Source organism: Prionailurus viverrinus, chromosome B4 (assembly GCF_022837055.1).
Source record: "Prionailurus viverrinus isolate Anna chromosome B4, UM_Priviv_1.0, whole genome shotgun sequence".
NCBI classification, from domain to species: Eukaryota; Metazoa; Chordata; class Mammalia; order Carnivora; family Felidae; genus Prionailurus; species Prionailurus viverrinus.
The window spans coordinates 75,570,156-75,597,370 of NC_062567.1; the positions used below are offsets into that span (position 1 = coordinate 75,570,156).

At 50.7% G+C, this 27,215-nt stretch overlaps 1 protein-coding gene and 1 long non-coding RNA gene across 5 annotated transcripts in view; one reads left to right on the forward strand and one right to left on the reverse strand.

Moving 5' to 3' along the window:
- ACVR1B (activin A receptor type 1B) overlaps window positions 1-18,306 on the forward strand; it is a 34,905-nt gene extending 16,599 nt beyond the window's left edge. For 3 of the 4 annotated variants that reach the window (XM_047866239.1, XM_047866241.1, XM_047866240.1), the window contains 8 exons: window positions 27-266; window positions 1,064-1,312; window positions 4,513-4,743; window positions 7,512-7,679; window positions 8,732-8,888; window positions 10,121-10,245; window positions 13,456-13,586; window positions 15,080-18,306. In XM_047866239.1, the coding sequence (XP_047722195.1) occupies window positions 27-266; window positions 1,064-1,312; window positions 4,513-4,743; window positions 7,512-7,679; window positions 8,732-8,888; window positions 10,121-10,245; window positions 13,456-13,586; window positions 15,080-15,205 (1,427 nt within the window). In that variant the 3' untranslated portion in view covers window positions 15,206-18,306. Of the gene's footprint in view, window positions 1-26; window positions 267-1,063; window positions 1,313-4,512; window positions 4,744-5,968; window positions 6,089-7,511; window positions 7,680-8,731; window positions 8,889-10,120; window positions 10,246-13,455; window positions 13,587-15,079 lie in introns of all 4 variants that reach the window. The other variant, XM_047866242.1, reaches the window with a different exon arrangement.
- On the reverse strand, window positions 18,300-27,148 carry LOC125170082 (uncharacterized). Its single transcript, XR_007153890.1, has 4 exons — window positions 23,994-27,148; window positions 20,826-20,946; window positions 20,129-20,630; window positions 18,300-18,857 (listed from the first exon to the last, which is right to left on the reverse strand). It is a non-coding gene; the product is annotated as an uncharacterized LOC125170082 (long non-coding RNA).
- Between the last annotated feature and the right edge of the window lie 67 nt (window positions 27,149-27,215).

Genomic DNA, 27,215 nt, shown 5'->3' on the forward strand with positions numbered 1-27,215 from the left:
TCACCGTATTCCCAAATTTCCTGCAGCTCTGCAGTGTGCATGTACCAGCTGCCTCCAGGCCAACTACACGTGTGAAACAGATGGGGCCTGCATGGTTTCCATTTTCAACCTGGATGGGATGGAGCACCACGTGCGCACCTGCATCCCCAAAGTGGAGCTGGTCCCCGCCGGGAAACCCTTCTACTGCCTCAGCTCTGAGGACCTCCGCAACACCCACTGCTGCTATACTGACTTCTGCAACAGGATCGACCTTAGGGTGCCCAGTGGTGAGTGGACACCCTTGTTGGACTATTGGCTCATCCTGGAGGTAGGGCACCCCTGTCATTTCGTCCTTCTCTACTCTTCCCTAATCCCTTTGTTTGGTGATAGGTAAAGGTACCTTTTTGATGTTCCCTAAGGTGACAAGGGGATAGGATTCTTCCCAGGTCAGATTTGTAGACAAGAGGTTGAGGGAGGCAGGCTGTCAAGGTTGTCCCAGAGGTGGAAGCTGCGCTTTGGAGACTGGCTGAGCAGCCATGGGCAGCTGGTGAGGGGTGGGAGAGCCAGGCAGGGATCCCCATGGAAAGGTATGTGAAGGCAGCTGCTGGGTGAGGGTGATGGCGGCACGGGAAGAGAGGCTGGAGTTGGAAGAGAAGGACAGTGATCCAGGCTGGGAAGTTTTAGGTGGCACCCCTTTGCAAATGTGCCATTTAGAAGGCATTACTGGGGAGATCGGAGGAGGGGATACTTAAGGCTGCAGAGCTTAGCACAGCTGTCACGAGTGGAGGCACAGAACCTGGTGTCTGTCTGGGACACTGAGGCGGGATAGGCCCGTGAAAGGCAGGCGGTGACACAGTGCCTTGTGAGCGTGATTGCTGAAAAGGGCCCCTTCACTGGAGAGGTTTGCATTTGAGAACATCAGGCAGACACATAGCCCAATGAGACCTGGGAGATCGAGGGCACCTTGAATGCAGGGAGAGGGAAAGGGTATTCGCACGTGGAGGGAGGTGTCGGGGACAAATAAGGCCAGAGCTTTCCTATGTTTTTACTGTGTTCTTTCCCTCTCCTCTCTCACTTGACCCAGGTCACCTCAAGGAGTCTGAGCACCCTTCCATGTGGGGCCCCGTGGAGCTGGTAGGCATTATTGCTGGCCCAGTGTTCCTCCTGTTTCTCATCATCATCATTGTTTTCCTTGTCATTAACTATCATCAGCGTGTCTATCACAACCGCCAGAGACTGGATATGGAAGATCCCTCGTGTGAGATGTGTCTCTCCAAAGACAAGACGCTCCAGGATCTTGTCTACGATCTCTCCACATCAGGGTCTGGTTCAGGTACTGAGTTCTCCAGCGGTTGTGTGTGTTGTTGGTTTTCGTCACTGTTCCCCAGCAGGATAGAGCATTTCTGAAGACTGGGCCTTGCCCTTGTTTCTGCCAGCACTGAGGCGTTTGGTTTCATAATTCCCCTTCTTTTAGAGTCTGATATGTAATAAGATAAAGGGTTCACAGAAAATCTTTCATTCCCTGGGATTCCAAAGGTCAAGTGCAAAACTCTCCACTCCAGAAACCCTGCCTCTTTTCAAGTCTTGTAACTGTATGTCTATTAAAATTCACCTGGTTCCACCTGAGCAGTGGAGTGCTCAATTTAAGGGCCCCTTTTGAGAAACAGGAGTGTGCCGGGTTTCTCTTGGTGTGGTGACAGCTAATCATTGATCTCCGAGCAACCACAAGGGGAGTTTAAGGACATTGAGTAAAGCTGAGAGCTGGGATTTGGTGAATCATTGACTTGTACCAGTTGCCCAAGGGTTTTTGGGGGAGGTTAAATAAAGGCAACTTGGGCTTGCAGCAGGCTATCAGCACCATTTCCTGTACTGCCTGTTGGTAACCGAGTCTTTGTCAGATGAGAGAATTGAACCGAACCCTGGACCTTGATGTGAGCCCAGAATTCAGGATAAAGGGGCTGGGGTCGCTCAGGTCTCAGGGTATACCTCAGCTGGTGGTCTCAGGGTATACCTCAGCTGGCTATTAGATGTGAAATGACTACAAAAGGGTCTTTTTATGAAAATAAACAATTATTTTAGTGATGGTGGTATTCTGTTCTTGTAAAAAAAAAAAAAGTCATTTGCAAAGGTCACTATCGCCATTCTAGCTAAAACACACAGAATTATATTGTGAGAATTTTGTACGTGTTTATGTAGGTTTCCTTGCCATGTGACAAGACTATTGTTCTGTAGGGAAATTATGCCATCAGTCATGGGCAGACATTCCTCCTTGAACACAAGGAATACTTTGAGCTGTGACATCTCCTGAATTTCAGTGGTTTTGCCTTTATTAAGCTCTGCAGTAGAGAGTGCCAAAATGATGGATATATTTAAAAGCTGCATATTTTTAGGAAGAGAGAAAATATATGTCTTGTTCTTTGCTGAAAGAGGTAGGGCAGTGGTTAGAACTGCCTGACTGACTCTGTGACTTGATTTGCTGTCACAGGAGGGTAGCTCAGGTTTTCTGGGGTCTTTTTTAAGATCAGAACTAGCTGAAGCTAGCGAAGGTTCATGGTGGTTACTTAGTCATCCGGAGTAAAATGATTAATAACTATTTCTCCCTGGATGGTCTAGTCCGTTATCAATCCCAAATATGCAGAGTTTCCAAGGTGCTGGAGTTTTAATACTGTGGTTTTTAAAGCAATAAATCCATGCTGCTTATGTGACTTTCGATTCCCTTTAACAAATATATGCTGAATACCCTCCAGGTGATACAGGGTAAACAAAGATGAAAAAAGCTGACCCAGAATTGGGTAGAAGAGATAGGGATTGCTGGGAAGGGCCTCATGGGGGAGGATGCACTTAAAGGGGTCTTGAAGACTGAGTTGGAGGTTTAAGGAAGTAAGAGGACAGGGAACGTTCCAGACCAAGGAAAACCCCTTGAGCAAAAGGACAGAAAGGCACGAAAGTTCACTGTGTGTTTAGGCATGGCCTGTCCAACTGGAGGATGGGGACTGGCAGGCCAGGCCAGGTGGGAAGGACCTTGGGTGCTGTGCTTTATCCAGTAAGGTGAGAGGCATCCACTGGAAGTTTTCATGTGGCAAAGTAAATGTTCGTATTTTCCTGTGGAAGGAATTCTGGCAGTGGTGTGGAGGGTGAATTCACTCATTTACCAACCTCCTGTTAGGGAGGGTAGGGTGAGGCAGGGCTGTCTGTGGGTATGCAGGGCAGGAGCAGGGTGACGAGGGAGGTGGAGAGACCAGTTGGGAGTCTTTTAAAGAAGGGTCAGAACTTGGACGGGCACAGCGGGGATGGAGAGGAGGGGTCTGATGGGAGACATTTTGGTGATTCTATACTGTTGTAGTTAAAAGCATCAACTTTGGAGTCAGACAGTTCTGTAGGTCTAGGTTTTAATCCCTTCTTTGCCTCTTGCAGCTTGTGTGAATTCAAATGAGTTACTTAACTCCCCCCCCCTTTTTTTTTTTAATGTTTGTTTATTTTTGAGGGGGAGAGAGAGAGCAAGTAGGGGAGGGGTAGAGAGAGAAGGGGTCAAAGGATCCGAAGGAGGCTCCAGGCTCTGTGCTGACAGCAGAGAGCCTGATGCGAGGCTCAAACTTACGAACCATGAGATCATGACCTGAGCTGAAATCAGACATTCAACCGACTGAGCCACCCAGGTACCCCTTAACTTTCCCTTTCGAGCCTTAGTTTTCTCATCTGTAAAATGGGGATAATAACACCATCTAACTTATATAGGTGGTTGTGAGGAAAGGAGATAATTTATCTAAAGCTTTTATCATAGTGCCTAGTGTCTAGTAAGCATCCACATCCACAGGACTTAGGGATTAATAACATGTTTATTTGGTCTGGGAGAGGAAGTGAGAATTCAGAGTCAGTCATGATAGTAAGTGTGATTGGATAGATTGCATGAAGCAATAAATGAGCCCTACAAAGACAGTAAAATTAATCTTAGGATAAGTATGGGTAGTCTTGAATTCTGTGTCTGGAGCTTGACCTGTGAGCAGAGCTTTGATCTCTTAGGAAAGAGGTGGGAGCCTTGTAGGCCCAGTTTGGTTCTCATGGGCCACATGGCACCGCCCTCTAGTGGCCACTGAGCAGAATGGCCGGAGGCACCCCTGGGCCTCAAGCCCCGTCTCTCTCATCCTCTCTGCCCTCTTTCCTCTTCAGTCTGCATAAAGCAGATGTGGGTGGACTGGCCCACAAGAGGCCAGCTGCAGAGTTGATAAATCTGATCAGGGGTTGTGTGCAAGTCTGTCGTCCGTACTAACTGAAAGGAGAAATTGTTTAAATGAGGCACAGCTGATCGCATGTGTTTCCCTTTCTGTGTTCATTCACCCCCAGTCTCTGCCTGGTTTCGCCCCTGCTGGCTTACCTGGACGTGGTGTGGGGCACCCTCAGCTCTCCACGGTCAGCGGGCCAGGGTAGAGCGGGGGCACTGTGTGGTACCGGCCTTTCCAGTGGGCAGTGAGGGTGGGGGTTGCAGAGTTTAGCGAATTTACGGCATCTGCTTTCTTTCCATTCTTTGGTCCCCAGGGTTGCCCCTTTTTGTCCAGCGCACAGTGGCCCGAACCATCGTTTTACAGGAGATTATTGGCAAGGGCCGGTTTGGGGAAGTGTGGCGTGGCCGCTGGAGGGGTGGCGATGTCGCGGTGAAGATTTTCTCTTCTCGTGAAGAACGGTCTTGGTTCCGGGAAGCAGAGATCTACCAGACAGTCATGCTGCGCCATGAAAACATCCTTGGATTTATTGCTGCTGACAATAAAGGTAAAGAGCTGGGCTGGGAGCGTGTCCCAAAGCCAACAGTAGTCCCAGATGCAGGGGGTGACTGGGGAAGTTGAACAGCTGTGGGACTGCACTGCTCTGTTTGCCTTCGTGGTTGTTACCAGTAGAAAGAAAATCTGAATAAGCTGCGAGTCCTTCCAACTTTTCTTCTATGCAAAGCTTATACAGAAAGCCAGGCTATTAAGCAAGCAGTTACTAAGCAGATAAACAAGATGAACCCCTTAGCCCGCCTTCGCCCTTCCCCTCCCCCCTAGTGGAGTTCCTGTAGGGGTTCCAGTTAATTTACCTTGAAAACCGCTAGAATGAAGAACCGTGGTCTCTGCCCCGCCAGGGAGGGATAGCCCGGAAAAGCATGCGGTCCATGTTCTGTGACATAATCAGCATCGTCCACCCTTGCAGTGGAGCAAGCACGGCAGGGATGACCTGGCTACCCAGAATGTGGCTCCCCGATGGTCTTTCCAGCTCAGTGTTTGGTCTGCTTGTACCTGAGTCCCTGAGCTCCTCCTTCCTCTCCCTTCTGATTTTTTACTTTTTGAGTCTCTTGTATGGCCAGGAGCATCCTCGTTTTGGAGGACCTCACTGACTAGCAAAGCGAGAAGCAAACTAACAGTTGATTATAGGAAGTAGTCAAACAGCACACTGTTCTGGTGAGCACAAATTGGGGCTGAGATGGGCGTCAGGGAGGTCATACCTGAACGTCATTGAGGCATCAGGAAGTATCAGGAGTTGGTCAGGAAGAAAAATCAGCGGGAAGGGCACTTGAGACACACGTGTAGAGGGAAGGTGTGTTTGGGACCCTACAAGTAACGTGGGTTGGCTGTGTGGGTGGAGAGGTAGACACCAGATTATGAAGGACCTTTTTGAGAGGATTACATCTTATTCTGAGGTAGTGGGTAGTAATTGGCATTTCGTTCTTTGATTCACTAACGTTTATTGACTACTTCCCGCTGCTCCGATCACCACACACGAGAACCGGACACAGTCCTTGCCCTCGCAGCTTCCAGATAGAGGGGACGGCAGACACATGGGCAGGTGGTGCGTGTGGAGTCAGAAAGACCCTGAGATGTTTGTGTTTACATTTTAGAAGAGTCTCTCTCGCCCTTGTGACACAGTCTGCTCCCGTGACATGGCAATTTTTAGAAGTTAGTGTCTACAAAGCCTATGGAAGATGCTAAGTATTTATTTTTCTTTCCAAAAACGACATCAGACTGCTGGTTCCTCATATTGCTGTGGGGGTTTGTAACGGCCTCAGCTGCCCCCAGGCTGAAGAGGCTCAGACTCAAACACAAGGGAAGAAGGGGAAGAGAGAATTATATACTCCCTCTGCGTAAGCTGTGCTTTTTAAAAACAGCAGCACCTTTGATAACATTTCAATTTTACATGTAGCTTCAAGGATCAGAAGACGTCTTCCCTTAACTTTAACTTAACTGCCAGGGTCCTCACGACTTCAGGGCTGATTGGAGTGCAGGAATGGTGTGTTGGGTGGACCCCTTGCTTGTAATCAGAGAAACCAAGGTTGGTGCTCTTCCAAGAGCCACTCCTTTTATTGATTCTGGCAGCTTGTGTGAGTAGGGATCTGGCCGTAAAAACTCACATCAGGGCCAAGGGAGAAGAAAAATCGGACTCCTTCGTTTCTGCCTTTTTAGCATGATATATATAGTATAGTGTCCTGGAACTAGCACCAGCCTGGAATTGGGAGATCTCAATCCAATTTCCAATCTTCCTGTTGACAGAAGTATAACCTAATTAGATTACCAGTTTTGGGTTTTTCTTTTTCTCCTTCCTCCTTCCCACCACACGCCGCCTCCTACCTGTCACCTCATATAAAAGTGCAGGCTGTCCACCTTCCATTGCTCTTCTGAGGATAAGATGACCTCTCTGGAATACTTGGAAGTGTGCCCTTCCTGCATTGAAAATCATTTTGGGGGGCACTTGGGTGGCTCAGTCACTTGAGCATCTGACTCTTGATTTCCGCTCAGGTCGTGATCTCATGGTTTGTGAGATCGAGCTCCATGTTGGACTCTGTGCTGACTGCTCAGAGTCTGCTTGGGATTTTCTTTCTTTCTTTCTTTCTTTCTTTCTTTCTTTCTTTCTCTCTCTCTCTCTCTCTCTCTCTTTCCTTCCCTCCCTCTTTCTCCCTCCCTCCCTCCCTCCCTCCCTCTCTCCCTCTCTCTCTCTCTCTCTCTCTGCCCCTCTCCTGCATATATGCGTGTGCATGCACATGCTATCTGTCAAAATAAATAAATTAAGCATTTTGTTGTTGTTGTTTGGAATACAGTAACTCATAAAGGAGCTCTTTGCTCTTCTCCCAGAGAGCTCATTGCCTACTGGGAGCAGTGGACTGAAAGCAGACATTACAGATGAGACAGCTGCTGGGGCTAGGTTGTGCTCACAGGGTCCCGGAGCACACTGCGAGGGTCTGTGAAGCCCTCCTCCTTGGCAGCGGTGGGTGCAGCCAGTCATGGTCTAACGTGTAGATGAGTAGATCTTTTTCAGACTGAGACAGCCACCTGCAAGAAATAAGGGAGCAGGTCTAAGAATGTTGCTCTTCTGTCTTTCCTGTAGCCCCACGTTGGTGGACAAGTGTAGATGAAACGGGTATAGAGGGGGGCCTTAGGAAGTGTGGAGACTGGAAGCGTGAATTCAGGATCTAGTTGGAGTTTGTGTCGTTTACATATTCTTTCTTTCCTGCTTTAACCTTTTTGCTGGTAGTTGTGCCTGTTCCAGAACTCCTCTGTGGTTCTCTGCAGATAATGGCACCTGGACACAGCTGTGGCTCGTCTCAGACTACCATGAGCATGGCTCCCTGTTCGATTATCTTAACCGGTACACGGTGACAATCGAGGGGATGATTAAGCTGGCCTTGTCTGCGGCTAGTGGGTTAGCCCACCTGCACATGGAGATTGTGGGTACCCAAGGTGAGTGAACCCTGGTGAGTGAAGTTGGGTAGACTTTAAAAGCCTGTACCATCCTGATTTAGTTCCCAGAACTCGTCTTTACTGAGGAAGTTGGAGGTGAGCCTCAGGAACTGTGGCCTAATCTAAGGGAGAGAGGTCTGAGTTCTACATGAGAACAAGAGGTATTTCCATTGGGGTCTCTTCACCTCTGTTTTTAGAATGCCCTCAGGGGCTCTAGAACATAAAGATTCCGTTGTCTGTCATTTGATGGCCTGGCACGGGTGTTGGTTGGTGAGCTTGGTTCTGCGTTGCCCTCTCAGGAGCTCACGGTACACGGGTAAAAGCACGGAACCCAGAAGATGAAACAAGCTAGTGCAAAGGAGCACCGGTTTGGTAATTTCAGCGTTCACCATTGGAAGCAGCTGGCTTATGGACTGCATGATGGATTAGACACTGGTCTTTACTGACCTGGGAGGGTTCTCCTGGAGGAAGAAGACCTCAGGCTTCCTCGTTTGTTGACTGTAGCATCAGTTCTCTGGGGGATCATGGTTCTCGTCAAGGTAGCAGGTGTGGTGTGCTCCCTGATTCCTGGTTGACCAGGGCAACAGCGTGTGCTGGCCCTGACAGAAAGCCAACCATTGATGTTTGATCCTGTTCCTAGCTCCCGTGAATGTAGTAATAGTAGTCCTGATCTTCACCTGTTTGACGGTGAGAACCTAGCCAGTGCAGCAGCTTTCCTTGGAATTCCTTAGCAGTTCTATCCTGGAGCATATCCGTTCAGGGAAAGCGGGGGCGGGGGTAGTGATAGTGGTAACAGCTAATACGCATGCCCTTCTAAGCTCTTCACTTACCTACACTAATGCGTTTAATCCTCACATTACCATGAAGTAAGGACTGGGGTAGCCTTATGGATGAGAAGGCAGAGGTGCAGACGGGTTAAGTCGCTTTTTTAGGGTTACTGGATTAGTGGGAGGAAAAGCCAGGACTCGAACCCACATAATCTGGCTGCAGAGACTATGCTTTTAACATTTATACTATCACTCTGTAAAGATCCCTATGTTTTTCTCTGTCAGGGAAGCCTGGAATTGCTCATCGAGACTTAAAATCAAAGAACATCCTGGTGAAGAAAAATGGCATGTGCGCCATTGCAGACCTGGGCCTGGCTGTCCGCCATGATGCGGTCACTGACACCATTGACATTGCCCCAAATCAGAGGGTGGGAACCAAACGGTAGGAAGGCCCTGGGCCTCTGCCATTGTCCTACCCTTGTACCGAGTAGCATCTGTGTGCCCTTTCCCATGTGCACGGGAGAAAGAAGCATAGAAAAGAAGGTGTGGCCCTTGCTCTCAGACAACTGAAAGCTGAACTGAAGCCCCACTCCCCACAGTGGAAAGCTGAACTGGTGGCATCTAACAGATACGAGTGCCATGAGCACAGTTTCGTAGAACTATATACACATAGCTGTTCCTGGGCAGGGAGAGGCAGCAGAGAAAGAGAATCTAGAAAAAGATTTGGAGGGGGGACAGGCACCCGGCTTGGCTAGGACAAGAGGAAACATGTGCAGTCCAAAGGGGTACTTGTGCGGAGACCCCGAGGAGGCAGGGATTGTGTCTTGCTTGGGGGTTAGAGAGCAAGTCTGCCAAGCCAGAGCAGAGGTGATCTTAGGGTGGAGATTGGGGGCACCTTTAGGATGATGGGCCTACTTCCCACTTCATACAGAAGTGAAGTAAGAAGTAAGGAATTGTGATTGCAGACTGACTTTGTGAGTTGAAAATGGAACTGTCTTGTAATGGGACAGAAGAGGAGATCTGTTTACCTGTCAAATCTCCATGAACTTCACTAAATTGTGCTGCTGGTTTTCCCCTTTTGACATGAATGAGTGCAGCTACCCAGGCCCCAAAGTGTGAGGCCTGAGGTGATCCCCTGATTTGCCTTACTCTGTATGTGTGTTGGGGAGGGTGGGGGGGAGGGGAGTGGCTTGAGTAGTACTAATTAACTGAGGGAGACTTTGATGATCAGCTAGAATTAATTTTCATATATGTGTAATTAGGTAAGATAACAAAAGAGGTTCAAAATGAAATTTAAACTCAACCCATCACTGGCTACATTTAATAAAGTCCAGGACCCTAGTGGCAACCAGATACTGGGCACTGTTATTGCCCTGTGACCTGCAGTACAGATCCCTCTGCCAAGAAATCAAGACATGATTAAAATAAATCCCGGTGGCTAAAAAATAGAGGTACAAATAAGAGCAGCCTGGTATCACCTAACCTGTGCTGAAGTATTTAGATTCTAATCCAAAACATGGGAGTTTGCAATAAAGAAATTCGATCACTTACTGCTCCCCAAGGGCCATTCTCGGGGGGATGCATTCCCACGTTCAGAGGGCCCCTGAATCACGACTTTGATTTAAGTAACGAAATCCTTTTCTGTGCATGATCTTGTTTCCTTTGCTATTGCAGATACATGGCCCCCGAAGTACTCGATGAGACCATTAATATGAAGCACTTTGACTCCTTCAAATGCGCCGATATCTATGCGCTCGGCCTTGTGTATTGGGAGATTGCTCGAAGATGCAATTCTGGAGGTACCTTTCTTTTTGGCCTTCTCTTGCTCCTACCTCCCAGTCTAGAATGCCAGATCACCTGAGGGTGCTGGTGCCTTACTGCCTCCTTTCTTTTTACAATCTGTTGGATGCCTAGTGCCAGAGCCTGTCACAACTCAGCATTCTCTCAAAGATGAGGGAACGTTGGAGGGGGTTGTACAAGGGTGTGTTGACTCCGTTGGATAGTGTTTTGCATAGAAGTAACCATTCCGGAGGCTTGTCTGGCTTTTTTTTTTTTTTTTTTTTTTTTTTTTTTTTTTAAAACACATCATCCTTATTGATCCTTAAGAGGTTGGGAAAGCCCTGGGCAGGAATAGTTCCAGACTAATTCAGGGGGTCTCCTTTACACAAGAGGCACTAAGTGTGTTCTGATATGGCTCTCTAGCCACAGTGCTGGGAAATGTGGGGGTTCGTTGATAAAATAATAGTGGTAATTTCTGAATCTGGAGCAGAAAGTTTCTTATACGTAGAATTTTCTCAAAATGAGATTTTTTCTTCCTGTAATTTTTTCTTACATTTTTGGCATTTGCCCCTGTTAACCCATGCCAGAATCTAGTAAAAGGTAGTATCAGACCTAGCAGGAAACCGTTTTTATCATTAACTTAGCACATCAGTACTTTACAGCGACTTCCAAGTATTCTGCCATGTGAATGTGTTCAGGAACCACTAGAACCTTTCCCTCAGCTATTTATCTTTGATGTAAGAGATTCCAGGTCATTGGAAATGAAATAAATTAAATTTAAATTAAATGAATTAAAACTGACAAGTCTTCCAGCAGAACCCTCTTCTGTATTACTGCCCTTTTCCATCTCTGATGTGTTTGGGAAGATCCAAATTATGGAGTAGCCACACAGGTATTACTCATGGAATTGTACATTTAAAATTTTTTTTAATTTATTTTCTGGGGCACCTGGGTGGCTCAGTTGGTTGGGCGTCCAACTTTGACTCAGGTCATGGTCTTACGGTTCATGGGTTCGAGCCCCTCATTGGGCTCTGTGCTGACAGTTCAGAGCCTGCAGCCAGCTTCAGATTCTGTGTCTCCCTCTCTCTCTGCCCCTCCCCTGCTCACACTCTGTCTCTCTCTTGAAAATAAACATTAAAAATTTTTAAAAATAAAATAAAAAATAAGATTTATTTTCTTAGGTGAGCTTTACCCCAAACGTGGGGATCGAACTCAAGACTCTGAGATTAAGAGTCACATCCTCTACTGACTAAGCCAGCCAGGCCACCCTAAAACTTTGATCATTTTATGCAGATAAAACAGATTAAGAAAAATCTGGTCATACAGGTCTTAAACTGTCAATAAGTTAATTTTTTTCCTTCTTACACCATTCAGAAATTGGGGCTAAGTATTATAATAATAGATTAAAAATTTTTTTTAATATTTATTTATTTTTGAGATAGAGTGTGAGCAGGGAGGGGGGCAGAGAGAGGGAGACACAGAATCGGAAGCAGGCTCCAGGCCCTGAGCTGTCAGCACAGAGCCCGACACGGGGCTCAAACTCACGAACTGTGAGATCATGACCTGAGCTGAAGTCGGATGCTTAACCGACTGAGCCACCCAGGCACCCCTAAATAATACTAACATTTATTCACCATTCACTGTGTATAAGCTCACTTAATCTGTACTACAAACCTAAGAGGTGGTGACTATTACTGTCATAATTTTTCAGATGAAGAAAATGAGTCACAGAGATAGGTAATTTGTCCAAGGTCACACGGCTAGTAAACTCGGATTCAAACGCCGGCAGACTGAGGCCAGAGCATAGGTTCTAAAGCATCCCTTAGATGTTTACCAAGACTCTATTTAAAAATCTGCCCTACTGCAGGACACTTGGGTGGCTCCATTGGTTAAGCGTCTGACTCTTGGTTTTGGCTCAGGTCATGAGATTGAGCCCCTTGCTTGGGATTGTCTCTCTCTCTCTCTCTCGCTCGCTCACTCTCGCTCTCTGTCTCTGCCCCTCCCCTGCTCGTGCTCTGTCTCTGTCTCTCAAAATAAATAAATAAGCATTTTTAAAAAATATCTGTCCTAGTAGCTCAGAACAGCAGAATTTTTCCTGGAAAAAGGCATGGGAAAGTTACATTGGATTTTTCAGATTAGCTTATTATGGAAACTGTTTCAGTTTGTAGCTCTAAAAGATAAGGACTTAAATACAATACAGTTATCACACTTTAAAAAGTGAACATTAATATCATTTAACATCAGTAGTGTTGGGATTTCCCCAGCTGTCTCATAATTTTTTTAAAACGGTTTCTTCAAATCAGGGTTCAAATCATGTCCATCCACTGCAGTTGATTGATACACATCTTAAGTTTCTTGTAATGTATAGTTTCCCCCTCCACTGTTTTTCTTCTGCAGTTTAGTTGAGAAGCCAGGTCATTTGTCCTGTAAAGTTTTCCTGTCTAGATTTTGGCAACTACATTTTTATGGCATTCACGTGTTCTTCTATTCCTGTGACTTTCCTATGATAGTTGCATCTAATGACTAGAATCATATATATTTTTCCCCCAGAGTTCTGTTACAAGGCACATAATACCAGTCATTTCTCTTTTTGTGATGTTAACAGCCACCAGTGATCATTGTTCATGAGCATATTCATTAGAGGTTGAAAAATGCCAATATTCTAATACTGTCAATCGTCATGTATTAGTTAGATTTCTTCTCTAAAGAGAAACTTTCCGTAATTGTCCCATTTGGTTACCAAGATATGTAGTTTGAATAGGGAAACCAGGAAAAATACTTGATTCTTCCCATTTATTTACCATTTTTCAAAACAGTGAACTTGTTACCTCTCGTCTTACAAAGGTGACTAAGGATTTGGGTGTCCTTTTTTTTTTTTTAAAGTATAATGAACTGGTGGACTTAAAATATTTGCTTCCATTGAAGTGATTAGTCTTACTTCTGCTTACATATTCTCATCTTTGGCCAGTGGGAGCTTTTCAAGTTGGTGCCTTTTAACATGACCTCAGTAGTCTTTGATAGTTTGCTTGCTTTTGGTATAACAGAGATGTTCCTTACTAATCTCGTGTGTCTCTTAATCCCATTCCTGGAACCCACCAACCTTTCCAAGAGCCCTAGCTCTTCTTAGTGGGAAGTGGTATTTACAGATCATGGTGTGAGTGTTGTTACAGGTTTTTGAGTAATGCCCTCCTTCTGTTGATAACTCAGGTGGGTATTTTCTTTTCTCCCAGGAGTCCATGAAGAGTATCAGCTACCATATTATGACTTAGTGCCCTCTGACCCTTCCATTGAGGAAATGCGAAAGGTCGTATGTGATCAGAAGCTACGTCCCAACATCCCCAACTGGTGGCAGAGTTACGAGGTAGGAAGCTTCCCTGCCTCCTGTGGCTTTTCCATCTGCCTGATTTTTCTACTTTAGAAAAAGGGTTTCCCAAGTAAAAAAAAAAGAGAGAAAGAGCTTGCCAATGAGGCCATGCCCAGAGGTACCCCCTGTGTCACTTATATACTGTTATGTGCTGTTGTATACGAATCCCAGAGAGGCCACAGTGCCTTGTCCTGGGCACTGTAGGGTCCTCTTGGGAATGGACAGCCTAGTAGAAGAAAAGGCTTGGTCCCCAAGACACAGATAAGAGGTGGTCAGCAAAAGACAGAAATAAAAACTGGGTGGGAACCGTTAGACCGGTCTAGCTAGAAAGATGGCTCTGGAACCACAGGGACGAGCTGAGCTCTGTGGAAGAATCAAATAGAGGCATCCAGAAAAGAAGCGAAGCTCAGACTGGGCATAGAAGAATGGCAGGACAGGACTTAGAAGGCATGTCTGTGAGGGAGGTGGCCTTTCTAAAAACTCAGAAGGGAGGAGGGTGTGGAGGATTGGAACTTGGGGGAGATACAGATGGAGTGGGTCAGGGACAGCATTTGGGGGAAATAATTGAAATGAGGACAAATTCATGATACAGGTTTCAAATAAACATGGCATTCTGGGGTCTTAGAGTCTTCAGGGCCCTCGTGGCTCTGCTTTTAGAAAGGACTCTAACCACTAGAGGGCATTTCTGCATTTTAGAACAGAATCGCTGAGCTCACATTTTAGGTGGTGTCTTCTCGTCGCATAATAGAGCAGCATTTTCCAAAATGTTCCTTGGAGCCCTCAGGTCAGGGTTTCAGAGGAGGAGTTGTGAAGCTGAGAGAACTGGTCTTCAGCTTCCCCCATCCCACAACCTCTTCAGTCAGTTTTTGAAATTTTGAAAACCACTGGCCTAGGACAGCAATCAGGGACCTTTGTCGCCCTCGGTCACTGGTAGAGGTCCATAGGTGGCCTTCCAAATCCATCTCTTGGCCTGACCACAGTGGTCGCCCGTGTGGTCCAGGCGGTGGCCGTGTGGCTTTCCGCCTCTGACTGGATTGCTTTTTAGGGGCTCCTGTCCTGCTTCTTCCCCACCCCCATCCCGTCCGTGCACATGAGCCCCGGGATTCCGGCCGTGTGCTTGCTTGCACCCAGGCGCATTCCTGGTGTGCCTGCTTCACGCGCTCCTTCAAAGAACACAGTTAGTACGGAAGCGTACAAACGGATTCTCAGACCTGAGAGAAGTGAGCACAGGCTACTTCGGGTACCCCCGTCCGGAGTACCCCGATGGTGGGCCGGCTGGCTGCACTCGCGGGCCAGTCCTCCCCTTTCTCCTGGTCCCCGAGGAAGGGAGGGCCGAGGGGAGACAGAGGCTCGCAGAGCGCTCCCCGGGCTCAGAGGGGAGGGGAGATGGTGCCAGGCTCTGCTGAGAGGCGAGGTGGAGCGAGGCCAGGAGGGCCTCCCGGGGCGGGGTCCGGCTGACGCGGCCTCCGGGTCTCCGGGTCTCCGTGCAGGCACTGCGGGTCATGGGGAAGATGATGCGAGAGTGCTGGTACGCCAACGGCGCGGCCCGCCTGACTGCCCTGCGCATTAAGAAGACCCTCTCACAGCTCAGCGTGCAGGAAGACGTGAAGATCTAAACCTCTCCCTCCCCACACGCAGCCCTGGCAGCGGGAACTACACATAGCTGCCGCGTTGAGCGTACGACGGAGGCCTACCTCTCGTTTCTGCCCAGCCCTCGGTGGCCAGGAGCCCTGGTCCCAAAGAGGGACAGAGCCCGGGAGACTCCCTCACTCCCATGTTGGGTTTGAGACACAGACACCTTTTATATTTACCTCCTAACGGCACGGAGACTCTGAGAGCGGATGGTGTGGAGAACTCGATGCCACAACTCGAACTGGCTGTAGTGGGAAGTCCCACAAAACCCGGTGCGTCTGGCGGATAGCCAGGGTGGCGACGGGCCCCCCCCCCCCCCCCCCCCCCCCCCCCCGAGAGGACCCTGGGGGGAGCCGCGTGTCGCCATTGCTGAACAGCACCGACGGTGTCCTCCAGGGACCAGCTCCGCCGGGGCGGGCGGCGCTTTGCGGTGGCCCAGAGGAGCCACGAGTACAGCCCCTGACACGGGCAGCTCTGGGCCCCGGGCTCCCCTCCTGTCTCACGCGGGCCTCCGGAGGGACCGCCAGTGGAGGCGGGGCCTGCCGCCTGTCTGTCCAGCCGTGTGTGCATGTGCCGAGGTGCGTCCCCTGTTGTGCCTGGTCCGTGCCACGCCCTTACACGTGTGTGTGTATGTGTGTGTCTGTAGGTGCGCACTTACCTGCTTGAGCTTTCTGTGCATGTGCAGGTCGGGGGTGTGGTTGTCATGCCGTCTCTGCGTGCTGGTGCCTCTGTTTGGTAGTGAGCAGCGTCTAGTCTCCCTGGTGCCCTTCCTGAAGGTCTCTCTCCTGGCCCCTTCCCCCCAGAACCCCCACGCCACGGCGGGACCCCCTTCCCAGCAGGCTGCTCCGCCCGCCCATGTGTCGGCACCTCCATTTCAGACCGTGGAACCAAAGCTGGCCCGGTTGTCCGTGGCAGGCGGGGGAGATTTTTGGGTCCAAATGTGAGGCAGGGACGGGCGGGGGTGGGCAGGGAAAGAATCTCAGTGGAAGTCTCGGGTGTTGTGGTCAGCGGCAACCGTGGGAAATGAGCCAGCCCAAGGGCATCATCCTCAACAGCATCAAGAAGGGCCAAGGGACTTGAGGCCCTGATCCTGGGACTCACATTGGAATGTCACATCTGTCTTTCATATCCCAGATTCTGGAAACAGCAGTGTATATTTTTGGTGGTGATGGGTTTAGGGTGGGGAAGGGGAAGGGGGGGCAAGCAGTGGGGGGGGGGGAGTCGGGGTGGGAGGGAGGCATCTGCATGGGTCTTTTACTGGATTATCTGATCGCGGTGGAGGGGAGATGGGAGACACGTACCCACTTCAGGGGCCTGTGAAAGGGAAAAGCCCGAGCCAAACCTGTTATTTTAACCTGAGTATAGTATTTAATGATGTCTAGAAGCACGGTTATGGGTGGTGGTTTGGTCAGCGTATCTTAGGTATATAATAACTTTGAAGCCATAACTTTTAACTGGAGTGGTTTGTTTTTTCTTTTCTTTTCTTTTCTTTTCTTTTCTTTTCTTTTCTTTTCTTTTTTCTTTTTCCTTTCCTTTTCTCTTCTTTTTTCTTTTTTTTTAATTTTATTGGAAAGGTCTGAATTTTAACTTTTTTTAATATTGTTAAGTTTTTATAAAAGGAAAACCATCTCTATGTGATGATTACCTCTTTGTTTTTAAAGAAATTGCTACAAAACAACCACAAAAAAAAAAAAATGCTCCAATCAAGCGCACATAGCTCAGTCACACTGGAAATGTTTGTCCTTGCACCTGAGCCTGTTCCCACCGAGCAGCGAGAGTTTTCCCTCTTTGCCCTGGAGGTTAGTCTCTCTTGCACTGTGCCCCCCACCCCTCAATTCTGTGAGTGGTTTTTGCTTCAGGGCCCTGGCCTTTTGTGCATTGTCCAGCCAGTTGCGCCTTCTCCTCCAGGCATTTACTCAACAGATGTTTGCTGCGTACCTGTTGTGTGTCAGGCACTGTGCTGGGCACTTGGAATACGTATGTGAGCAAGACAGGCTTGGGTCCTACTCTTGGAACACTGAAGAAGTTGCCGATTCAAGTTAGTGGGTGCCTGTTTCAAGACCAGAAGTTTGTACCGTTGGTTCTGAGAGCCTTTTGAGCCTGGAATGATTGCTCTTAGAAAAGACCACCAAGGACCAGGATCCCTCCATACCCCCAAAGAGCCCTGCAGTGGGCAGTGAGACCCTAAATTACTGCATTCATTCTGAGCCCCCTTCCTGCCCCCAGGGGAGGCATATGATGTCTGCAGCCTGAGAGCATGCCTGCCTCCAGCCCAGTGATTCTCTGCCAAAGCTTGTGGAGGAGGGGCACGCCTCTCCCTGCTTACACGGGTCTCCCAGATGCTCCCGGTCTTCCTATTTATTTTCCTGATGTGTTGCTTCTTCCCTTGCGTTAAAGGAGATCTTCGCCTCACCCTTTGGGCCAGTTTGCTGGCTACTGACTAATTTCCCTTGAATACCAATGGTGTCATTAGGGGGACCTTCTTTCCCCAGCCCTGCTGACCCCCACCTACCTGCTCTGCAGCAGACCCAGGCAGGGTGTGGGTGGTAATGGAACTTAGACTCCTGTGCCCCGGTCACAACCAGCCTCTGGGATCTGCCAACACTCCTCGACCCAGGGACTCCCAAGCCTCTAGCCCTCTCCCCAGGGGGACCTCCTGGCCTCACCACACCTCGGGGAAGACTGAGCAGTTTTTTGGGAAGCTCCCACCCCTGTCCCCATCGCTCTTAACACCAAGGGTTAGGAGTTAGAGAGTTGGGGAGAAACTAAAGCCTAAAGCCGTGGTGTTTGGCCCCTGGGGCTAACTAACCCTGATCCGTAGGGCTACCTACACCTCTGGATTCTGGATTCACAGACCAAGTCAAAGCCCGTTCTTACGTCGCCATCAAGGCCCCCGAACGGCATTCTCGGTACTTCTGTTTGTTTTTGTACATTTTATTAGAAAGGACTGTAAAATAGCCACTTAGACACTTTACCTCTTCAGTATGCAAATGTAAATAAGTTGTAATATAGGAAATCTTTTGTTTTAATATAAGAATGAGCCTGTCCAATTTCTGCTGTACATTATTAAAGTTTTATTCACAGAGCTTTTTGGTGCCCTCTGTCTTCCATGTGTGTAGACTGACCGCCCAGCTCTTGTCAGGGGAGCGGGGAAGGGAGCAGACATGTGCTGAGGTGGCCTTGCTGCCTTCCTCGTTGGCCGGAATGACGACAGCATGTCGAAGCAGGTCGCATCAGAAGAGGAGCCAGTCTGAGTGCAGGGTCTCCCCTCCCTGAAACACCGGGAGCGGCCTGGCCTGGAGTGTGCAGGGCAGGGGGGTGGGGGTGGGGGGTGGCGCAAACCACACACGTTTTCTTGGGCTTTGTCTGTGTCTGCCTTTGTCTTTCAGCATTTTTTTCTCTGTACAAAAGAGGATCTCGATCCTGGTGTGTCAGCAGCCACCTAGCCTTGAAGGCTGCCTAAGAGTCCTGCTCAGATTCCTGCTTCTCCCCTTGTAGATTGGAGAATAAATGAGAATCTCGGGGGACTCGGGTGATTTGAGGTGGGAGTCTTCCGTGCTTCGTCGTCTTTTCAGTGTGTGGGTGGCGGGGCAGATCTTTCCTCCTCTCGGCCGCGGGAACCCAGGATAGCGAGTCCTAGAGGCGCAGAAGCTCAAGTTTAGCCGGGACCCTAGAGGCCGCCTAGTCCCTCGGCATCGGGCACTGGACTCCCCTGCAGCATCCTCCCCATGCTGGCAGGCCCACGCCTTCACCCGCAGGCCATCTGCTCGGTAGCAGGCCCCTCCTCTGTGGAACCGGAAGCCTCCAGGTGACTTCTCCACAGGTGGTTGAGAGAGGTCCCTTTCTCTTCCATATAAGGTCCCTTCAGTTAACATTAGTTAGCATTATTGAAAACTTACTGTGTGGCTAAGCAATGAACCCAGAGTTGATCTGTGTATATTAACTGCTCCAATCCTCAAACAGCATTATTATCCTGTCTTTACAGATTAGGAACGGAGGAGGGTCGGAGAAGTTGATAAATTGTCAGTGTAGCTCACAGGGTGGAAAAGACCTTGGGTCCAGGGTGTCTCGTCCCAGGCTGCAGTCCCTAAGCCGTCTGCACCTTCCCGCCTGCACGGTCCCATGTCCCACCGCCCCCCCCCCCCCCCCCCCCCCCCCCCCCCCGGGCCAGCTGCTTCCCCACTTTCCCCACTGAACCCAGCTAGAGCCTGGGGCCGGGAGGGCACACGACATTCCATCCAGGCAGTAACTGAAAGCACAGGCTGGGATACGAATCCCAGACTGTGCCTGACTCCTGCGGGTCATATCCGAGGACCCCAGGACTGCATCTCATGGGCTGAGGAAAGCCCAGCCGCCTTGTCCTTCAGCCCATGTATGGGAAGTTGGTATTTTGAACTCAAGTGCAAGACCTTATATGTTTACCCTGTTAAATTTATCAGAGAGTGTGCTCGTTGCTCCCAGCCTGTCAGTATTTAAAAATTCTGACTGTTGGGGCACCTGGCTGGTTCAGTCGGTAGAGCATGTGACTCCTGGGGTTACAAGGTCGAGCTCCCCACTGAGTGTAGAGATTACTTAAAATCTAGGGGCACCTGGGTGGCTCAGTTAAGCGTCCGACTCTTGATTTCGGCTCAGGTCACAATCTCAGTTCGTGGGTTCAAGTCCTGTGTCGGGCTCTGCACTGACAGTGTAGAGCCTGCTTGGGCTTCTCTCTCTCTCTCTCTCTCTCTCTCTCTCTCTCTGTCTCTCTCTCCCCCTCTCTGCCTCTCACTGCCCCTCCCCACCTCTCTCTCTCAATAAATAAATTAATTAATTTAATAATAAATAATCTAAAAAAAATTCTGACGGTTATCCACAGTTTTCCATTGTTCTCTCATCTGAGACTGTCGGGCTGGAGAAAAGTAACTCACCTCTAAGAAGTTGGCTTGAAGTTTGGCACATAGCCCAATAACCCGGATCAGCTGCTAATTAAATTGTCCTTGTGCCCTAGCCATAATTCATTTATGGACAAAGATAGCTGCAGAAATCCAGGTGTCTCTGAAGTGACAAGGTATTGTGGCTGTTGAAGCTCTCTGTTGAAAAAGATGTGGTGGCTCGTAGTGAATCTCAACCCCGTTAAAAAGCCATCCTGTGACGGATCAGTCATCTTGCCAGGCGTGGATCGAAAATCCACCAGGCTATGGATTGCAGCTTCACCTGCACCATTCTGAACATCAGAAGGGCAACTTTGCTGGTACCTCTTTGTGTGCCTTGAAGGTTACCAACACTGTTTCACCTTTGCAAGGCCCCTGTGACACAGGAGACCTGAATTCTTTGGAATAATGTCTCACTTGGGTTTTTTTTCACACCTCTTAAATTTTTGTCCCTGGCAGGTCATGTCCTCTGAGGTTTACAGTCCGGAGAACGTGCTTGCTAAATAGGACCAAAACAGAATGAAGGGTAAAGTAGAATTGAGGAGGCACTCAGGAACTTAGGGGGGATGCATAATGAAGGTGGCCTGAAGGGGGGAGGCTTTGGATCAAGCCTGGAATGGTGTACTGGGGTTCTCCCGAGGAGCAGAACCAATAGGGTGGACGGATGGAGGGATCGTTCAAGGAATTGACTCACTTGACTGTGGAGGCTGGCAAGTTTCAAATCAAGCCGACAGCTAGAGATGCAGGGAAGAGTTGATGGTGCAGTCTTGAGTCCAAAGGCAGTCTGGAGGCAGAATTCCTTCTTCCTCAGGGAACTGCAGGGTTGTTTTTTTTTTTTTTTTTAATTTTTTTTTCAACGTTTATTTATTTTTGGGACAGAGAGAGACAGAGCTTGAACGGGGGAGGGGCAGAGAGAGAGGGAGACACAGAATCGGAAACAGGCTCCTGGCTCTGAGCCATCAGCCCAGAGCCCGACGCGGGGCTCGAACTCCCGGACCGCGAGATCGTGACCTGGCTGAAGTCGGACGCTTAACCGACTGCGCCACCCAGGCGCCCCAACTGCAGGGTTTTTTAGGGCCTTCAACTGATTGGATGAGGCCCATCCGTGTTACCGAGGGTAATCTGCTTTCCTCAGAATCTGCGGATTGAAATGTTAATCACATCTAAAACATACCTTCATAGCAACATCTAGACGTGTTTACTCAAACAGCACCATGCGCCGGAAGTCGTTGAGCATCCCCTGGTCCGACAGGATGGGACTTAAGGAATATGGCAGAGAGCCGTGGGTCCCTCTAGGAATGCTCCTTGGGAACCAAGGATGGGTGCTAATGGGGTGGGAAGGTTTAAGGAACAATTGGATGGCCTAGGCTCTCTTTAATTTGTTGAGCAACCCTAAATGTATAAAGCAGGCGGAATGCAGTCTGTGGTCCTTGCCCTTCAAGACAGAGAGAGGGTTTGTACAGAGAGGACAATAAGGCAGATTCTGGCAAGTCCCGTTATAGAATTATACGTAACGTATCATGGAAGCCTACACCAGGTGCCTGGGGAAAGAAAGGAGGCACCCCTGCCCTCCAGGGGCTCCCAAACTAGCAGAACGGACTGGCATGTAGATAACCACAATGGGGTGAAGTACATGCTAGGATAGGGACAGATACAGGACGTCCTGCGAGCATAGGACCGCCAGTGGGTTGGGGTCAAGGGAGGTGACATCTCTATTTTGTTGTAGGTGTTGGCCTGCTGGCAGAGGAGAGGAGGAGAGGGTTTTAATCAAAACGTGTGTCACCCTTCAAGAACCACAGATGTCCTCAGCTAAGGCTAGAGGCAAGGGAGCCAGAGCCGCAATGAGGGAGTCCGTGGGGGCTGTCACGTACTGAGGAAATAAGACTTCATCCTGGGGGCCACCAGTGCCATCACTTGTCCTGTGACAGCTGCCTCAGCCTGTGCAAATCAGCACTTTTTCCTCTTGAGTCTGGACTTGATCTCCAAATTGTCCTCTATAGCATGAGTATGTGGAACCGCCCTTAAGTTAAAACCTCTGTGGGGTTCCTGATTCCTGATGGAGGGAATAGGCCATTGGTGGGTTTTAGCAGGGGCGGGGCGGGGGTGGGTGGGGGGGAAGCGATCCTGTTTGTGTTTGGGATGATCACAGTGCAGACTTCGGGAGGCAACCGCTGTGGTGGTGGCACAGGGACAGCTGGAGGGCAGGGAGAGACCATGGGAGAACGCACAAATTTGGGGCATGATCACCTGTGAACAGGCAGGGAAAGAGGGGAGCCAGCTTCAGTTTGGAGTCAATGGGAGAACCATAGTTGGGTGCACAACCCTGTCTCCTGGGGAGGGAACCAGGGACGAGCCACCAGAGCAACTGTGTTTGCCAAGAGGGCGGAGGACTGGGGTATCTGGGGCCCTAAGAACTGTTGTGCATGTGTTTTTTTCTTCCCTTAAAAAAAATTTTTTTTAATGTTTATTTTTGAGAGAAAGCATGCCCGTGCGCGCTGGTGCGGGCGGGGCAGAGAGAGAGGGAGACACAGAATCGGAAGCAGGCTCCAGGCTCTGAGCTGTCAGCGCAGAGCCGGATGCGGGGCTCGAACCCATGAGCTGTGAGATCATGACCTGAGCCGAGTCCGACGCTCAACCCACTGAGCCACCCAGGCTCCCCAAGAACAGTTGTTTTCTGTTTCTCACTGTACGTGCTCTGAAACGAGCAAGGCAGGTAAAATAACACGTGCCCTGTGTCCTAGGAGTAAGTAGCACATGGGTGCTGTGAGGCAGGCTGGGGGGCTAACCCTCCCTTCTTCTGTCAATCTCTCCTGTTTACATAGCTGGGGACACCCCGTCCTCCCCACCCAAGAGGCAAGGTGGTCCCAGGCCTCTGGGCCACACTAGGCCCAGAGGCCACCCGTCTCCAACATAAACAAACTACCATATCTGCTTTGCCCTTACTCCCAGACCCCCTAGAATCGGCTCTTTGGGCTGTGCCAGATCCTGCTGCCGGGCTCCCCTGGGCCCCAGCACCACACACAGACACTATCCAGTGGAAACTGTTGGGCAATAGGCGCCATTAGGAAAAACAACCACTCCCTGCCCAGTCAGCTGCCCACCGGCTGTCTGTGCCTCCCTCTGTGTCATGCAACTGGGGGCCCAGCCCCTCATTCCTGACCAGAGCGCCAGCTGAGTCCCAGGCCCTCTCTCTCCCAGTTCCCCAGCTTAGGAGCAGCAGCAGTACCCAGAGGGGAATCCCAGCGCGCTATTTATTATTCATTCTCCCCGTTCTGGAAGCAAACGATGATGCTGGAGCGGACATCGAGCTAGACTGCAGAGGGGCCTGAGCTGCCGGAGCTCTCGCCCTAAGTGCCCCGGCTTCCTGATGGCACCCTAGAGCTCTAGCACACGGAGCACAACGGTGGGGACAAGACTCGGCTCTCCCCACTTCCTCCACCGGGCACTGTTGACTGTTAGGTATCCAGGCCGGGGCTCGTCCCAAAGGGGAGGGGTCTTCCGCAGACCTTGTCCATTAGGCAAGCCCACGCCACAGCGAGCCCTATCCCAAGAGCTAAGAGCCAGGGCAACTGGAGCGAACGGAGGAAAAGCTGGGGAGCTCTTCTCAAACACAGACTGGCTCGGGATGAGCCACAGATTGAGTGCAGATGTCTGAGGGGCCAGAGTCATGGGGCTTTTGCAAGGAGGCCTCCCAGAGAGAGGTGTCCCAGCAGGCAGGCAGCGTGTGCAGCACGCTCCTCCCCACCCTCCCCTCCACCCCCGAGCTTTAAGGAGCCGCGGAAGATAGGATGGGGGGAGCAGATGCCATGCAAGAGCTTAGGAGGAAGTCGCGGAGGGTGGGAAAAGGCAAAGCGCCAGCGACCTCGTGTGTCTGGCGTGTGGAGACTCTTGCACAGAGGAGGCCCCTCCAGCTGTCCGCCCTCTCCTTGTTGAACTTCACCTGCAGTCCGGCAGCCCTGGTGGAGATCAAAAACACAACTTCCTAACTGGGCCAGCGGTGAGACTCCGGAACTCTGTGACCGAAGGGGAGCTTGGCATCTCAGTGGGACACGGACCCTCCTGCGCAGGAGAGGAGATGTGGGGGATTCCCTAAACCCCACTCAGATCCCGAGTGGAGCCAGGCACGAGCCAGACAGCCCTTCACTCTGGTTTGAAGATTTTCCACCCAGAGACCCACGGCCACCAGAGGGCATCACCACCCCATAGTGTGGCATCCTGGGCCCCCCATCCCCTCCTTGGAGACTGTGAGGAGATTGGGAGAAGGAAGCAGGCACACATACATATCTCTGAACTCTCTGAACTCTCAGGGGAGCAACTAGCAGCTGAATTAAATAGTCTCTGGAGGCCGGAGACCTTGGGTCTAGTGGGTACTAGGGCCTGTCCTGCCTCAATCCTTACCCCCCCACGGGTCTCGGTTTGCCTCCTGTGTTCAATGAGTGCTTGGACCACGTCGTATTGTTGCCAGGCCACAGGGCAGGCCCTTCCTTTCCAGCTCTTGGATTCCAGGACTGGAGGAAATCATGCCACGTGCCTCCCAGAAATTGCATTTCCTGGGCCCACACTTACTCTGGTTCTCCGGAGCTCTGCTTGGAAGAGGGGGAAACCTGAAGGAGGAATGTCTATTTTTTTTTTTAATGTTTATTTATTTCGAGAGAGAGACCACACATGCCAGCAGGTGGAGGGGCAGAGAGGTGGGGGGAGAAAGAGAATCCCAAGCAGCCGCCGCGCTGACGGCAGAGCCTGACACGCGGCTCAATCACATGAACTGTGAGATCGTGACTTGAGCTGAAATCAAGAGCTGGACGCTAAACCGACGGAGCCACGCAGGCGCCCCTGAAGGAGGAATGTCTCAACAGGGCTGTTAGACGCGGGTGCCGTGACACCCGTGGTGTTCACTTGTCCAGCTTTCAGGCAAGGAGGTGTCCTTTAGGTCATCCCTGGGATAGGTAAGGTGGTGGTCCTTCGCACAAGGGATCCTACAGGGTGCCCTTTTGCTGGTCTCTTCAGGGATACGCACAGGAGTGAAGAGAAAAGAAACCAAACCACTGCCTCCCCTGCCTTTGCTCTCCTCCCCATCCCCACCCCCACCCCCACCCCCACCCCAGATGCCGTCTGTCAGGAGCAGGCAGCAGACGGTCCAGGGGTCCATCTGTGCTGATGCTTCACAATAGAGTCCCATGTTTCCCCACCAACACCCCCTCGGCCCCTCAGCCGGTGGCCACTTGGTGGTGCCCAGGGGGAGGTGGCAGGAGGGAGAGGAAGGGACTCAGCTCTTGGCTCCCAGCAGCCCCCAGTCTACCCTCTGCCCCCCACCCAACAAGCATCCTGCCATCTGGACTTGTGTAATTACTGAGGGGTGGCACAGACCCCTCCCACCCATAGCTCCTGCAGGAGCTGGGGCCCCAGGGATGGGGGGCTGAGGGAAAGACAGAGTCAAGGAGACAAGGAAGAACAGCGACTGAGACAGACCAGGGCACCGAGACAGGAGACAGCCTTTCCTTCCTGTCAGATGTGGCCACTTGCCTCTCTGGACTGTTCATGCCACCCGTCTAACACAGCACATGTATATATAACCAGACCATAGACTCTGTAGCCCCAGTGCCCAGCCGGTACCCGGCATGGATCAGGGCATAAATGTAGGGGGAAGGAGAAACTGAAGCAGACAGCATCACATAGGGGTTAGGATGGCAGGCTCTGGTGCCGGGCTGCCTGGCTTTGAGCCTCCGTTCTGGCACTCAGTGGCCTAGAGCACGTTACTTAACCTCCCTGGGCCTCAGTTTCCTCATCCATGAGGTACCGATTTCCTAGGGTTGTTACGAAGGCCAAATGAGTTAATACATGTATGTAACAGCACCCACAGAACGGTGTGCACGGCCCATGGTAAATGCTCAATAAATGTCAGCTGTAAAGGCATAACACAGATTTGGGAAGACTGGAGGAGAAGGGGACAGATGGGGACTGTACCTCCCCAGCCTCTGTTTAGTGGCCAATGGTGGGATGCGGAGGCCCCCAGCTTGTGATGCTGACGCCTTGTGGTGGCTAGCTGCTCTTTAGACGCCAAGACTGGCCTTCCACTTCCTCCTCTCACTTCTTATTTGGGCACCACTGACGACAGAGACTTCAGCTGGGCTGTTCCAGTCTCTCCCACTGCCTGGCAGCCACGGTAACACAGGGCGGGGGTGGGGGGGTGGGGGGGATGGTCCCGAAGACAGGGTCAGAGAATGGTTGAGCACATCCCCCAACCCTGAGCACCCACTCAGCTCAGGCACATTCCCCTCTCCATGAGTCAACACACAGTTAAGATCTTTCTGCTGGGAAAAGGGGTATCTGAGCTCCAACATCAGGAGCTGGGGGAAAGTTTATCTAGGAGGGCCACTCTCCAGACTCTCCCAGGGGACACACCAGAACTACGCCCACGGGATCCCCGGTTTCCACCGCTTCCCTCTCCCCTTGACAGAGAAGGGGAGGCAGCCTTTCACCTCTTTTGGGGCAGCGGTGTAGAGGGGAGATCCCGGGCCCTCACTTCCTGGGGGGGTTCTGCACAGTCAGCTCAGGGTTATCTCTAGCCTCCTTCAGGGATCTCACCCTTCTCCCTGTACATCCTTTTCCCCCTGCACAGCGCAGCCACCACTCTTCCCTTGCCTAAAGCCTCCTGCAGATCCCTGGATCTCTTAGAATCTTTCCCTGAGCCTCCCAACCTCCTTACAGTGATCCCTTTCTGTACCCTCACCACCAGATTCTCCATGAATCTCCAAAGCCATCCATCTCTACATTTCAAATCTCGTGCACAAGCCCCTTCACAGATACACACACACACACACACACACACACACACACACACTCATCCCCTCTTCAGGTATCCGGGAGACCCCTGGCCCCGCCCCAGGATGCCCTGCCCCACTCCTCCTGGGCTAGGTTTTCCCCTAGCGGGTATTCGGGTCAAGACTTTCCCCAGCCTGGCCGGGTGTCGGACGCTGTGGGCGGGGCTCCAGGGCAGCGGCCCCCCCTGGGGGCGGGGCCTGCCGCTCCAGGGGCGAGGCCACCCGAGGCCGCTCCCCGCCCGCCCCCCAGCCCGCCCCCCAGC